The sequence below is a fragment of the Oncorhynchus mykiss genome, chromosome 21 (assembly GCF_057628025.1).
Source record: "Oncorhynchus mykiss isolate SJ-2025 chromosome 21, ASM5762802v1, whole genome shotgun sequence".
In the NCBI taxonomy this organism is placed as follows: Eukaryota; Metazoa; Chordata; class Actinopteri; order Salmoniformes; family Salmonidae; genus Oncorhynchus; species Oncorhynchus mykiss.
This window is the reverse complement of record NC_143042.1, coordinates 6,897,711-6,913,243: the sequence shown is the minus strand read 5'-3', so window position 1 is coordinate 6,913,243 and position 15,533 is coordinate 6,897,711. Positions and strand designations below refer to the sequence as shown.

General features: G+C 47.8%; 1 protein-coding gene across 9 annotated transcripts in view; it reads left to right on the top strand.

The window, feature by feature from the left end:
- The window catches only part of LOC110515537 (plasma membrane calcium-transporting ATPase 1), a 62,520-nt gene that overhangs the window by 28,574 nt on the left and 18,413 nt on the right, over nt 1-15,533 (top strand). For all 9 annotated transcript variants that reach the window (XM_090213641.1, XM_090213637.1, XM_090213644.1 and 6 more), the window contains exons 7-18: nt 581-613; nt 2,617-2,772; nt 5,291-5,505; nt 7,992-8,234; nt 8,621-8,862; nt 9,615-9,852; nt 10,402-10,581; nt 10,868-10,955; nt 11,072-11,178; nt 11,808-11,999; nt 13,668-13,881; nt 14,852-15,063. In XM_090213641.1, coding sequence (XP_090069767.1) covers nt 581-613; nt 2,617-2,772; nt 5,291-5,505; nt 7,992-8,234; nt 8,621-8,862; nt 9,615-9,852; nt 10,402-10,581; nt 10,868-10,955; nt 11,072-11,178; nt 11,808-11,999; nt 13,668-13,881; nt 14,852-15,063 — 2,120 coding nt within the window. The remainder of the gene's footprint in view (nt 1-580; nt 614-2,616; nt 2,773-5,290; nt 5,506-7,991; nt 8,235-8,620; nt 8,863-9,614; nt 9,853-10,401; nt 10,582-10,867; nt 10,956-11,071; nt 11,179-11,807; nt 12,000-13,667; nt 13,882-14,851; nt 15,064-15,533) is intronic.

Sequence of the window (15,533 nt, the reverse complement as noted above, 5' to 3'; positions counted from 1 at the left end):
TGGAAAGGTGGCATCCTATGACGGTGCCACGTTGAAAGTCAATGAGCTCTTCAGTACGGCCATTCTACTGCCAATGTTTGTCTGTGGAGATTGAATGGCGGTGTGCTTGATTTTATACACCTGCCAGCAGCGGGTGTGGCTGAAATATCCAAATCCATTTATTTGAAGGGGTTTCCACATACTTTAGTGTATGTGTGCATACGTTTCAGGGTTTTGAAACAAGTTAATATACTTTAGTAGGATGTGGATACATTTTCAGGCTTTCGGTGTGTTTGTGTATGATGAAAGTGGCTGGCTGTAGTTCTATTGTGTGTGTGGACTTGTTTGGTATGATGCGAGGGTGTAAGAATGGCCTATTGGCTGGAGGAGCTGATTTAGAATGTGCGTGTCATAATGCAATCCCAGCATTCATCTGTTTGGCTTCTCATAAAAATGATTGGCGTCTCTCACGGTATCAAATCAAGATGTGAGATTTACATAATTGGAAGTATATTAAATTGGTCAGAATTGCAGCCGTTTGCAAGTTGCTCCCCAATAAGTGACTGACTCTATTCCTCTGGATTTTACTTTCCATCCACAGAGCAAGATGGAGCAGCCGAAAACCGCAAGAAAGGTGAGTGTAACAGGCCGGAGTGCGTTTTCATTTCCCTTTGACTTGGTTGCACGCTGCTACAGTACCTTGATCTGTTTTGCTCTACATTATTGCCTTCTCCTCAGCCATTTAACAGTATTGGATTTTAGTTAAACCTTGATCTGTCGCTTAGCCTGGTGTCAGTAGAAGTAGCTTAATCTGTATCGGGTCAGGTTGTTTCCCCATGCTACTCTGTGGCCTTGTGGGTCAGAGTGCGCGTGCCCGTGACTGGTCCATTCATTGTCTAGTCTGGGCCAGTATGTTACCTTCTCTCTCTCGCCCTCTCTCCCTTGCCTCGCCAAGAATTTAGCGGCAGGTGCTGTTGAATTCAGCTATGGCGATTTAGCGAGGAGATTACAGCTCTGTAACAATCTTGGGGAAGAGCATCTTCTTTTTGGCTTTCTCGCTCCCTTTTTCTCTCTCTTATTGATTGAGGACGTAGCTGTCCAATCTGAACCCTTCATTCTATAGTACTCATAGACCTTGTCAGCTGTTCAGCGTCATGCTATTGTACGACCGTGAGACCCAGCTCTCTAAAGTCCATTGAGTCAGCCAGTGTCTACAGAGCGCCAGCTGTGCTGTTAGCTAGCGGAGCCTGTTCATTGAGGTCCTGGCGCTGCTCCTTTGTGCACAGATTCTCTCTTTGCCAGGAGTGAGCAGAATAATCCTTCAGTCTGGGATTACAGGCTGTGTAAATGCAGAACACACCACCTGGGAATATTGTGGCACCCATTCTGCAGATGCTGGCTGTGTGGCTCCTGGCATCAGCAAGGGAGGAGCCTGGGGATAGAATCGATTGGTGATATGTTCAGTCAGTCCAGGGCTGGGAGAGAGACAGACAGTATATAATGACTATTCAGTCAGTCCAGGGCTGGGAGAGAGACAGACAGTATATGATGACTGTTCAGTCAGTCCAGGGCTGGGAGAGAGACAGACTGTATATAATGACTGTTCAGTCAGTCCAGGGCTGGGAGAGAGACAGTGGTAAAGCCGACACAGGTATCCTCCCCTGCAGTGCTAGCCCTGGCAGGGCTAGAGATAATGATTTTATCATTTGGAGAGTTGGGTAAGAGATCAGCCCTGCTGGCCTGCCTAGCCCGCCTGTCCACCGTCAGACCAGGGGCTCAGCGTCTTCTATGTTACTTGGTCAGATGAGTCAAGGTGTCTGCTGACGTTTTCAAACCTGGGAGGGAAGGGGGCTTTAGAGGAATTGACATGGTGTCTGTCTGGCCACTGTCCCAGCGGATTCCACAGATCCCAGGGCTGCTGCTCTCTGAGTGGGAATATGGTAATTAGATTCCTACCAAATTACATTTTGGACCGGACTCAAAATTGTGATGACTTTTACCCCAAGTTCCCTTCCAAAAGCACTCCTCTGTGAATAGAAGCCAAAGCCTAAAGAAAAGGTTTGCAAAAAATATGGCACCCTGTTAAGTCTCTTTGAAAATTACTCCTTATTGAATCACACTAAAGGACTGGAGAGATGGAACTACTAGTCATTGATTTTCCAACTTGCTTATCTCAACCCCGCCCCCCTCAACTTCTATGTCCAAAGTTTGTTTGCTTTAACAGTTGTGCAGTGACTTGCTTTTTTAAATGAACATACAAGAATGAACAGTAATCAGGTTATGGTCAGTAGGCATGAAGTAAGAAATGTTTTGAAATAGAAAAATTACAATGGGCCATTTGATTGTAAGTTGTACCTGTAAATCCTGTTTCAAAATCTTAGTTTGCGCTTGTTGCCTGCTGAACATGAGCCAGGTAGGCAGAAAGGCAAGGCTACTAGTGCTGGTTTTCCTTCCTAACTGCTAGTTCATTCAACAGCTAATTGGTTGGCAAAACAGTCCAGTTGATTAGAACTAAAACATGAAAACTAGAGGCGTTCTCACACTTGAGGGCTGGTAATTGAAACTGCAGTAGGAGTACCTCCATTCTGAATCAGTCCAACCTTTAAGTCAACGTCTCCTCTCTTCTCTCCCCCTCAGCTAAAGCTGCGGACGGAGCCGCCATGGAGATGCAGCCGCTCAACAGCGACGAAGTCGACATCGACGAGAAGAGGAAATCCAACTTGAAGGAGAAGAAGGAGAAGTCCGTTCTCCAGGGGAAGCTAACCAAATTAGCAGTACAAATTGGCAAAGCCGGTCAGTGAACTTCTTTTCTCTCTCTCTGTCGCTCGCTGTCTCACTCTGTCGCTCGCTGTCTCGCTCTGTCGCTCGCTGTCTCACTCTCTCTCTCGCTGTCTCGCTCTCTCTCTCGCTCTCTCTCTCGCTCTCTCTCTCGCTCTCTCTCTCGCTGTCTCTCTCTCGCTGTCTCTCTCTCGCTGTCTCTCTCTCGCTGTCTCTCTCTCGCTGTCTCGCTGTCTCGCTCTCGCTGTCTCGCTGTCTCTCTCTCGCTGTCTCGCTGTCTCTCTCTCGCTGTCTCTCTCTCGCTGTCTCGCTGTCTCTCTCTCGCTGTCTCTCTCTCGCTGTCTCGCTGTCTCTCTCTCGCTGTCTCTCTCTCGCTGTCTCTCTCTCGCTGTCTCTCTCTCTCGCTGTCTCTCTCTCTCGCTGTCTCTCTCTCTCGCTGTCTCTCTCTCTCGCTGTCTCGCTGTCTCGCTGTCTCGCTGTCTCGCTGTCTCGCTCTCTCGCTGTCTCGCTCTCTCTCTCTCGCTGTCTCGCTCTCTCTCTCTCTCGCTGTCTCGCTCGCTGTATCGGTCTCGCTCGCTGTATCGGTCTCGCTGTCTCGCTCTCTCTCTCGCTCTCTCTCTCGCTCTCTCTCTCGCTGTCTCGCTCTCTGTCTCGCTGTCTCGCTCTCTCTCTCGCTGTCTCTCTCTCTCTCTCTCTCTCTCTCTCTCTCTCTCGCTGTCTCTCTCTCTCTCTCTCTCTCTCTCTCTCTCGCTGTCTCTCTCTCTCTCTCGCTGTCTCTCTCTCTCTCTCTCTCGCTGTCTCTCTCTCTCTCTCTCTCGCTGTCTCTCTCTCTCTCTCTCTCGCTGTCTCTCTCTCTCTCTCGCTGTCTCTCTCTCTCTCTCGCTGTCTCGCTCTCTCTCTCGCTGTCTCGCTCTCTCTCTCTCTCGCTGTCTCGCTCTCTCTCTCTCTCGCTGTCTCGCTCTCTCTCTCTCTCGCTGTCTCGCTCTCTCTCTCTCTCGCTGTCTCGCTCTCTCTCTCTCGCTGTCTCGCTCGCTGTATCGGTCTCGCTCTCTCGCTGTCTCGCTCTCTGTCTCGCTCTCTGTCTCGCTCTCTGTCTCGCTCTCTGTCTCGCTCTCTGTCTCGCTCTCTCTCTCGCTGTCTCGCTCTCGCTGTCTCGCTCTCACTCTCTCTCGCTGTCTCTCTCTCTCGCTGTCTCTCTCTCTCGCTGTCTCTCTCTCTCGCTGTCTCTCTCTCTCGCTGTCTCTCTCTCTCGCTGTCTCTCGCTCTCTCTCTCGCTGTCTCGCTCTCTCTTTCGCTGTCTCGCTCGCTGTATCGGTCTCGCTCGCTGTCGCTCTCTCTCTCGCTGTTGCTCTCTCGCTGTCTCGCTCTCTCTCTCGCTGTTGCTCTCTCGCTGTCTCGCTCTCGCTGTCACTCTCTCGCTGTCACGCTCTCTCTCTCGCTGTCGCTCTCTCGCTGTCTCGCTCTCTTTCTCTCTGTCGCTGTCTCGCTGTTTCTCGCTCTCTCGCTGTCGCTCTCGCTGTCGCTCTCTCGCTGTCGCTGTCGCTATCGCTCTCTCTCTCTCGCTGTCTCGCTATCGCTCTCTCTCGCTGTCGCTCTCTCTCTCGCTGTCTCGCTCTCTCGCTGTCTCTCTCTCTCTCTCGCTGTCTCGCTCTCTCTCTCTCTCGCTGTCTCGCTCTCTCTCTCTCGCTGTCTCGCTCTCTCTCTCTCGCTGTCTCGCGCTCTCTCTCTCGCTCTCTCTCTCGCTGTCTCGCGCTCTCTCTCTCGCTGTCTCGCGCTCTCTCTCTCGCTGTCTCGCGCTCTCTCTCTCGCTGTCTCACGCTCTCTCTCTCGCTGTCTCGCGCTCTCTCTCTCGCTGTGTCGCGCTCTCTCTCTCGCTGTGTCGCACTCTCTCTCTCGCTGTGTCGCGCTCTCTCTCTCGCTGTGTCGCGCTCTCTCTCTCGCTGTGTCGCGCTCTCTCTCTCGCTGTGTCGCGCTCTCTCGCTGTGTTGCGCTCTCTCTCTCGCTGTCTCGCGCTCTCTCTCTCGCTGTCTCGCGCTCTCTCTCTCGCTGTCTCGCGCTCTCTCTCTCGCTGTCTCGCTCTCGCACGCTCTCTCTCTCGCCATCGCCCGCCCTCTCTCTTGCCCTCTCTCTTGCCCTTGCTCGCCCCCCCCCGCTCTATCCCCTCTCCCCCGTTGCTCTCTCTCCCCCTGCTCTTTTGCGGTTTCGCTCTCTCTCCCCCCTTTCTCTTGCGGTCGCACTCTCTGAGGTTCTGGTCTGGTTCTGGTTCTGGTCAGTTCTGGTGTAGTCTAGTAGGAAGACCTGGGGTGTATTCATTACCTCTTGCATCGGAAACTGTTTGAGAACCAAATGGAAACTAACAGAAAAACTTGGAGGGATGTACCTTAATTTGTCCAATAGAAACTTTAGTTTTGGTTGCAAAACATTTTCCGTTGACAGTAAACGTTTTAGCAACAGAATGGGCGTAATGATTACACTCCTGTTGATTTATATTGTGGATGAAGAGTGATGAGTCTCACTACTGTGTTCTCTCTAGGCCTGGTGATGTCTGCCATCACGGTCATCATCCTGGTGGTGTTGTTTGTGGTGGACACCTTCTGGGTGCAGGGCCTGCCCTGGCACAAGGACTGCACACCCATCTACATCCAGTTCTTCGTCAAGTTCTTCATCATCGGCGTCACCGTGCTGGTGGTGGCCGTCCCCGAGGGTCTTCCCCTGGCCGTCACCATCTCCCTGGCCTACTCCGTCAAAGTAGGTTCCCCTTCCGCCTCAGGGTCTGCAGCAAAAGCACTATACCAGACAATAAGCCATTTTATTGGTTGTAGTTGTCTGAATATGGAGTGCCTGTCAGGGCTGTGAATATATGGAGTAAATATAAAGATTAGCTGGCTACTCACTAGCACGTAGGCTTGTGCTTGAGAGATTGTTTATGAGACCTGTGTTGGGTTTCTATAATGCCTGTTGTAAGAAGTTAGTCATTATTAGTGGATGTGCATGGTTCTTTTATTTATTTATTTATTTATATATATATATATATATATATATATATATATATATATATATATATATATATATATATATATATATATATATATATATATATATATATATATATATATATATATATATATATATATATATATTTTACCTTTATTTAACTAGGCAAGACCGTTAAAGAACATATTCTTATTTACAATGACGGACTTGTTCAGGGGCAGAACGACAGATTTGTACCTTGTCAGCTCAGGGATTCGATCTTGCAACCCTGTCCTTCTGGTTACATTTGTTACAAAAATGGCATTTTCATAGACTTGAAAGCCAGATCAGTGATTATTGCAAAAAAGCAAGTTAAACTATTTGTATTAAATAATTAGTGGGTGTTATGGTTGTGGAAGGCTTATATTTAGCCTAGGTATCATTTAATTATTCCTGACTGTTTGAAATGCACTGTATTGAAGACAAAGCTTATTTAGAGAATTTTTTTTTTTTTTTTTTTTTTCATCAAAAATCTAATTCCAAAATCATGGGCATTCATATGGAGTTGGTCCCCCCTTTGCTGCTATAACAGCCTCCACTCTTCTGGAAAGGCATTCCACTAGATTTTGGAACATTGCTGCGGGGACTTGCTTCTGTTCAGCCACAAGCGTTAGTGAGGTCTGGCACTGATGTTGGGTGATTAGGCCTGTCTCCCAGTCCATTCCAATTAATCCCAAATGTGTTCGATCAGGGCTTTGTGCAGGCCAGTTAAGTTCTTCCACACCGATCTCAACAAACCATTTCTGTATGGACCCCGCTTTGCATGGGGTTGTTGTAATGCTGAAACCGGAAAGGGCCTTCCCCAAACTGTTGGAAGCACAGAATCATATCGAATGTCATTATATGCTGTCACAATAAGATTTCCCTTAACTGGAACTAAGTGGCCTAGCCCGAACCATGAAAAACAGCCCCAGACCATTATTCTTCCTCCACCAAACTTTAAAGTTGGCACTATGTATTCGGGCAGGTAGCGTTCTCTTGGCATTCACCAAACCCAGATAAATCCGTCGGACTGCTAGATGGTGAAGCGTGATTCATCACTCCAGAGAACGCATTTACACTGCTCCGGAGTCCAATGGCGGCAAGCTTTACACCACTCCAGCCGACGCTTGGCATTGTGCATGGTAATCTTAGGCATGTGTGCGGCTGCTCGGCCATGGAAACCCATTTCATGAAGCTCCCGACTAACCGTTCTTGTGCTGACGTTGCTTCCAGAGGTAGTTTGGAACTTGGTAGTGAGTGTTGCAACCGAGGACAGATGCTTTTTACGCGCTTCAGCACTCGGCGCTCCCGTTCTGTGAGCTTATGTGGCCTACCACTTCGTGGCTGAGCCGTTGTTTCTCCTAGATGTTTCCACTTCACAATAACAGCACTTACAGTTGACCGGTGCAGCACTAGCAGGGCAGAAATTTGATGAACTGAAAGGTGGCATCCTATGACGGTGCCACGTTGAAAGTCAATGAGCTCTTCAGTAAGGCCATTCTACTGCCAATGTTTGTCTATGGAGATTGCATGGCGGTGTGCTCGATTTTATACACCTGTCAGCAACATTTTGTGGCTGAAATGGCACAATACACAAATTTGAAGGGGTATCAACATACCTTTATATAAAGTGTATATCATGACTCACCCATAAGTTTGAAAACATACATTTTTTTTAGGCCATATCGCCCAGCCATTGTGGCTGTCCAAGGTTACAATTCATCAGTTAACTTCCTGGTGTAGCTTTTTACCGCGAGCAGTGTGAACAGACCCACTGCCAACGAGCTTTACCTGTTAACTCAAGCTTCATTCGCTTGCATAGTAGGTTAGCCCTTCACTTAGCTAAGACTGTAGCTTTAAGAGGCTAGCCTTCCATGATACATTAAAGCCGGTTGGCTGTGTCATGATCCTTCTAACTGGAGTTGTTGGGCCAACAGGTTGACGAGTAATATCAGTAGTAGACCCTAGCCCTGGAAGACCATTATCCAGCCCACTCACGCCACTGTAGACTTAGAAGCTACAGCAGCGTTTGTTGCAGAGAGGAGAGGATGCCACTGCAGTACTGTTGAATGGAAAAGCTTAGTTAAACCGTCCCTTTCTATTTTTAGGCTTTTGACCCCCTTCAGCAGCTCATATTTACCTTATGCAGCTCATATTTAATTCAATGACCTTTTTCATGATGTCTCCCCTTCTCCCTCCCCCTGTCTTCTTCCTAACAGAAAATGATGAAAGACAACAACCTGGTGCGTCACCTGGACGCCTGTGAGACCATGGGCAACGCTACGGCCATCTGCTCGGACAAGACGGGCACGCTGACCATGAACCGCATGACGGTGGTGCAGGCCTACGTGGCCGACAAGCACTACCGCAACGTGCCTGAGCCCCAGCTCATCCCCGCCTCCATCATGGACATCCTTGTCCTGGGCATCAGCGTCAACAGCGCCTACACCACCAACATTATGGTGAGGGAGGTTGCCTCGAGAAATGGTGTACTGCACAGGCGTGTGTGTGTGCGCGCTATCGATGTGCAGTCACTGATGGGTTTAGAACAGATGTTGTTGAAGATTAAATGTGAGGTAGGAGTTTTGCTTGTAAATGTCATGTCAGTAACAAATCACTAGTATGAGATGACTGAATGTGCTGTTAATAGTCTCCAACATGACCTGGGTCCTAATCATTAGGCCATGCCGTAGCAAAACATTTTCCAACGGAAGACCAGCTTTTTTTCTTGTTGGGCAAGTACAGACGGTACCTCCTCATTGCATCCGTTTGGTACCGGTTTCTTCTGTTTTGTGCCAACTGAACACGACCCTTACGTGCTACTTGGTGTGTCTCTCTCTGTAACCAGTCTCCGGAGAAGGAAGGTGGTCTGCCGCGCCAGGTGGGCAACAAAACCGAATGTGCCTTGCTGGGCTTCGCTAATGACCTGAAGCGTGACTACCAGGCCATCCGCAACGAGATCCCCGAGGAGAAGCTCTACAAGGTCTACACCTTCAACTCCTGCAGGAAGTCCATGAGCACCGTGCTGAAAAACGCCGACGGGAGCTTCCGTATGTTCAGCAAGGGAGCCTCTGAGATCCTCCTCAAGAAGTAGGTTTGGGTTTAAAGCTAAATCAAGCTGCTCTCAGTATTCGGTGTGGGGTGAATCTTAACTAGTCAGACATTGATATCAATGGTAAACGAAGTGTAAATTGGTGTACGTCTAAGTCCCTGTATGGATTATATGGTCCTGTGGGGCTCAGTTGAAAAGAGCGTTGTGCTAGCAATGCCAAGGTTGTTGGTTCAATTTCCACATGGATCACATACATACTAAAATGTATGCATTCAGTAAGTTAGTTTGGACAACCGGGTCTGCTAAGTGGCATATATACCCAATGATATTCTATACCGATAGTGTACAAGTTATCACCTCATACAAACATGGAACACCTTTGGTTTTGTAGTGGATGGCACACAATTAGTAGAGCACTAAGCACCTCTCATTCAAAGAGCTTAACATGGGTTCTAGGTGGCCAGGCAGGCTTGCAAAGGAATTGTTTTCGGCTTAAGCGCTAAGTAGTTCAAGTGCATCCCACCAAGCCCCTTAACATAGCTTCTTAAAAACAGGCCCGGAGAAATTAGTCTAAGCCTCCCAAATGGCTCTAAACATGGCTCCTTTTTACCCACCTATAGGGTCTGGTCAAATGTAATGCACTATGTAGGGATTAGGGTGCCGTTTGGGACGAAGTCAGAGAAACAGGCTTCCTGCTGTGTGTTATCACATCGCTGGTTCTAACCCATCACACCCGTCTGTTGCTCCCCCTCTCGCCCTGTCCCTCTCTCGCTCTTTCCCCCACCACCAGGTGTTCTAAGCTCCTGACGGCGAGCGGCGAGACCAAGGTGTTTCGTCCCCGGGACAGAGAGGACATGGTGAAGAAGGTGATTGAGCCCATGGCCTCAGAGGGCCTGCGCACCATCTGCCTGGCGTACCGCGACTTCCCTGTCTCGGAGGGCGAGCCTGACTGGGACCAGGAGAACGACATCCTCACCAGCCTGACCTGTGTATGTGTGGTGGGCATCGAGGACCCAGTCAGACCCGAGGTCAGTTTATGGACCACAGTCAAACAAAACAAGCAGACTGACATTAGCAAAGATACAGTGGAGTAATCTGATGTACTTTACCTACCACACACCCGACATGGCTTCTAGGGCATGAGGCTAGGAAGCAAGCCTCTGCACACAGTTGTATGCAAATGTCAGAGTTATTGTGTTATTGACATTTCCATTGACCCCGAAGTGTGTTCTTATCAGTATAGATATGTGGCATTCAGAGTGACTAGGAACAACTCTGGGTCCTAGTTAATGGTTAATCTCTGTCAGCCTCACACATGGTCTATCAACAGCTCCTGTTATGGTGAAAGTTAAAGACCCATTGCAACCAGATGGTGTATTGAGGATGTCTTGTTCCCTATGGAACAGAAGTGGTTTGCTCGTACAGTGACCTTGCCCCAGACCTGAAGACTTGTGTACACTCCCTAAGCTGAGCCTAGGGTTGAGCTCTGCAAGCTAGGACAGTCCTGCAGCTGTCGGGAAACCTGGATTTCGCAGCCAGTCAGTCACATTAACATCTCTCTCTCTCTGCCCCTCCAGGTCCCGGATGCAATCAAGAAATGTCAGCGTGCCGGGATCACGGTACGCATGGTAACCGGGGACAACATCAACACGGCCCGCGCCATCGCCACCAAGTGCGGCATCCTGCAGCCCGGAGACGAGTTCCTGTGCATGGAAGGCAAGGAGTTCAACCGACGGATCCGCAACGAGAAGGGAGAGGTGGGTTAAATATATTGTTGTGGCTTTACACCAAAACACAATCAACTAGGTCGTGTTCATTATCACCAAATAAGAAAGACTTATTTTCATTTCCCATTGCAAAAGGTTTGAGACCTTTTACCATTGCGTGCCCTAATGAACACGGCCCTGTTTGACATTGTACTTCAGTGTTAAGTAACCTAGTAGGGTTAGTTAGCCCTGATGGACTAATGTAATGAGCTAACAACATGGTTGATAGATGAAGAATTGGGATTGTAGGCTAATTAGTCGAATTTTTCCCTTCTAGATTGAACAAGAGCGCATTGATAAGATCTGGCCAAAACTCAGAGTACTTGCACGATCCTCACCCACCGACAAGCACACATTAGTCAAAGGTACTTCGCTTTGCTCTTTCAGGATGAAAATGAAAAATGTCATTTTCACAAGTCACAGTGTCCTGAAATCTGTCATTTGAAATGTTATTTGGTAATATTTTTCTCTCTCCCCCCAGGTATCATTGACAGTACGGTCTTAGAACAGAGGCAGGTGGTAGCAGTCACAGGAGACGGCACCAACGACGGGCCCGCCTTGAAGAAAGCTGATGTCGGCTTCGCCATGGTGAGACTCATTTCTCTGCCAGTCCTATCACAAAGTAACATGTTGATACTAGTTGGCTGTAAATGATTGCCCGTACTGTATGGAATCTCATACTGCCCAGATAACCGTGAGTCAGATAACGATCATGATGGAACTTTAATCTGCACTTTTATATGGGGAGTCAAAAACGATGTTGGCATTGTAAACTTGATGGATGTAATTTACTGCATGTTTACAAAGCATCACAATGAATGTAATCATGCATAAAAACGAGAGAAAGATGTGGAACTAAAGTTCAACAAATTTGACTGACTGATAACATCACACTCTGTAGTGACCAATGGCCCCCACATATCGGCACATATCAACAGTAACAACAAACGTACTGCACCGCAATTACATGTGTATAGGGCTACGACTACTTGAATATCGAACTCTTGTTTCTCTTACGCATTTTGACTTAATGAGACCGTTATGAGTTGACAGAGGGGTAGACGGGGATATGAGGAATGGTATGAAGGTTTGGAGTGGGGATTGAACCCTTGTCTCCGGGGAGAGAAATATGTGTGTCTAGAGCAGAGGGCTTTAACACTAGACCACGGCTCTGCACAACTTCAATATGGAACTTAATGTGTGTGTGTCACCTGCAGGGTATCGCCGGCACAGACGTGGCCAAGGAGGCATCTGACATCATCCTGACGGACGACAATTTCAGCAGCATCGTCAAGGCGGTGATGTGGGGCCGCAACGTCTACGACAGCATCTCCAAGTTCCTCCAGTTCCAGCTCACCGTTAACGTAGTGGCCGTCATCGTGGCCTTCACTGGCGCCTGCATCACGCAGGTAACACACAAACTAGGGATGGGCACGGTTATGCAGATATCCCACCGGATGGTGCTATTCCATTACTTGGGAGAGTATTCATTTGTAAGAAGAAAAAGGCCTATTTTAATAATGAAAAAGATTTGTCTGAAATGAAATAAAATTGTCTGACATTGGTACATAGACCATTGGGGAGGCAGGTAGCCTAGTGGTTAGAGCGTTGGGCCAGTAACCGAAAGGTTGCTAGATCAAATCACCAAGCTGACAAGGTAAAAATCTGTCGTTCTGCCCCTGAACAAGGCAGTTAACCCACTGTCCCTAGTCCGTCATTGTAAATAAGAATTTGTTCTTAACTGACTTGCCAAGTTAAAGGTTAAATGAGAAGAAAATGCATTATTTATTTTTTAATACAAGTTTTATGACAGTTATGAGTGCGCCCGTAAAAAGGACTGGCATGTAGCCTACACATCCGTTTCACCCGATGGTGTGATAGATAGACAAACTTGTTGCTGCCATAGTTTAACTAGCGCGTGTCGGTTTGGCTACTTTCTCTCCCTCCATGCCTCACACAGACTCACACACACCTGCTCCTCCCCCACCTTCGGCTGAAACAAGCAGAGCACAGCACCGCAGCTCTGTCGCGCGTTGATATGACTCATTGTATGTGATATGCAGAAAAACTAAGCGCTGTGCTCTTGGTTTTGATTTGCATTCAGAGGGGACTAGAGGGTTTGGTTCTTAGGAGCAGCACCAGGATCTATCCTCCCTTAGCTTGAATGGCAAGATTTGTCACCTATGACTCAAGAGTGTGTGTGTGTGTGTATCCACAATGACTGAGGCAGTACAAAATGGAGCAACCAATTTATTGTAATGTATTCCCTTGGATCAGAGCTGCTTTTCAGGTTCTCTGACTAGAGGTAGCAATCATCCACCCCTATTTGACCTGTTGGTCACAGCAGCCGCCAAATTAGTGCTCATCCAGGCGTAAAACAATGGTAAATGGGCCTGCAATAGAAACGGAACAAACAGCTATTTAAAGCTCCAGGCCTGAGCTGTGTGCATTATCCAACAGTGCTGTAATTTTGAGATAATGAGTGATGAGTGGCTGAGCATTTACTAGATGGCCACATGGGTCAAGAGACACACACACACACACACACACTGAATGCTAGTGTAGATGCTAATGTGTTTACCTGTGTGTAGCTAGCCATTCTGCTAGCATGCTAAGCTGCACAATGTATGAAGCTAGCTGCTTTGCTAGCATGCTAAGCTGTCAATGTGTATATGGACGTATGTAGCTCGTTAGCTCCTCTGCTGGTGTGAAGTGGTTTGCCTCTACTGGAGCCCAAATAGCTCTGGTGAGTCAGCAAGTGGACACCTGTATAGCCATTTGTGTCATTTCTGAGCAGTGTGTGGGCTACTGAAGTCTTTTAGCTTTCAATGATCACTGCTCAGGCAGCATTTGCTCTTCGTGTTATGGCCTGCACTTCTTTGAATGCTTTGGTTGGATTTGTGCAGTGTGTCTACAGTCTGACGTTTGGATAGTGTGGAGGATGTTATGTAAGTAGTACTGACTGCATGAGTAATCTTTCTCTGTCCTGCTCTCCCCCCCTTTCTGTATCTCTCCTCTTTCCACTCCCTTCCCTCTGTCTCCCCCTATCCTTTTCCTACCTCCCTCTCTCCCGCCAGGACTCTCCTCTGAAAGCTGTCCAGATGCTCTGGGTGAACCTGATCATGGACACCTTTGCCTCCCTGGCCCTGGCCACTGAGCCCCCCACTGAGTCTCTACTGCTGAGGAAGCCTTACGGCCGCAACAAGCCGCTCATCTCCCGCACCATGATGAAGAACATCCTTGGCCACGGAGTCTACCAGCTCATCATCATCTTCACCCTGCTCTTCGTAGGTAAAGTACTAGAGTGTGTCTGTGTAGAAGCGTGTGTGTTTTTCATTCTCTGCATCTCACTCTAATTGCACACTGAGCTGAAACAGCTTTCCATATGCCATGGAATTTCACATGGGTATTAGGCGGTCTTGATTGACTGGCTCTCTGATGGTGTCATCTTTACTGCCACCTTAACTAGGGCGGGAGGTAAGCTAGCGGTTAGAGCGTTGGGCCAGTAACCGAAAGGTTGCTTGTTCATATACCTGAGCCGACAAGGTGAAGAACCTGATGATGTGCCCTTGAGCAAGGCACTTAACCTTAAGTTGCTCCAGGGGCGTGTACAACGGCTGCAAAACAACACATTTCACTGTCCAGTGTCAGATTAACCTCAGTCGGCAGAAGGCTGAGAACATTTGAACGTTTAAGTGAAATTTGCTGATCTTTTGACGTGAAAGAGGTGTTCTGATCTCAATGGGACTACCACAAGCAGCGGCACAGATATTCTGATGAGCAAGATGCAGCACTTGCTCTCACACAGTATCTGCACATGTGCAAGGGTTCGTTTTAACGCTGTTAGTGCGTGGTAGCCACCGGACCAAAACAGAGGTGAAGTTGAGCCTTATGCTTCAACGTTCTTAGTAGTTGTGGAAATTGACCCACCATACTGTTTCCTTTGTGCATCTACATCATAACACTGAGTCTACCTTTAAATCATTCCACAGAGGGCCTAGTGTCTGCAGGTTTGAGTTTTTTCCTTTCAATTAAGACCTAAACAACCAGGTGAGGGGAGTTCCTTACTAATTAGTGACCTTAATTCATCAGTCAAGTACAAGGGAGGAGCAAAAACCCGCAGACACCCTCTGTGAAATGAGTTTGACACGTGATCTAGATAAAATAAAGATATTTCAAAAAGGTAGTGAGTGGGTCAACGCTTCACCTCCCCCGTCTCTCTCCTCTCTCTCTCTCTCTCTCTCTCTCCTCCCCCTCCCAGGTGAGCAGATCTTTGACATCGACAGCGGGCGGTACGCACCCCTCCACTCGCCTCCCTCAGAGCACTACACCATTATTTTCAACACCTTCGTCCTCCTGCAGCTCTTCAACGAGATCAACGCCAGAAAGATCCACGGCGAGCGCAACGTCTTCGACGGCATCTTCAACAACCTCATCTTCTGCTCCATCGTCTTTGGCACCTTTATCATCCAGGTAACACTTGGTGTCTAGTGTCTTCAGACTGTAGCATGTCTGCTTGCTGGAGTTGCTCACTGCTTTAAACAGGCACCATTTAAAAAAATAAATAATGTTTTGGTCATTTAATAGATGCTCTTGTCTAGAGCGACTTACAATTAGTTGATTTGTCTTCAGATGGCTAGGTGAGACAACTACATCACAGTCGTAGTGAGTACATTTTCCCTCATTAAAGTAGTGATCAGCAAATCCAGTGCTAGGAGTTCATTTAAGATGCTCTTAGAAGAGGGTTTCAGATGTTCAGGGAAGATGGGTTCTTCGCCATATATAAAAAGGCCAGGGCTCCCTTAATTAAATTAGTAATCTCAATGGCTCTCACCTGGATAAATAAAGAATCAATAAAAACGAAACCCAAACCATATTCATACATGGTACACATGAAACCTGTTATAACACGCATATCTGTCAAATGGAATTACCAGCAAACC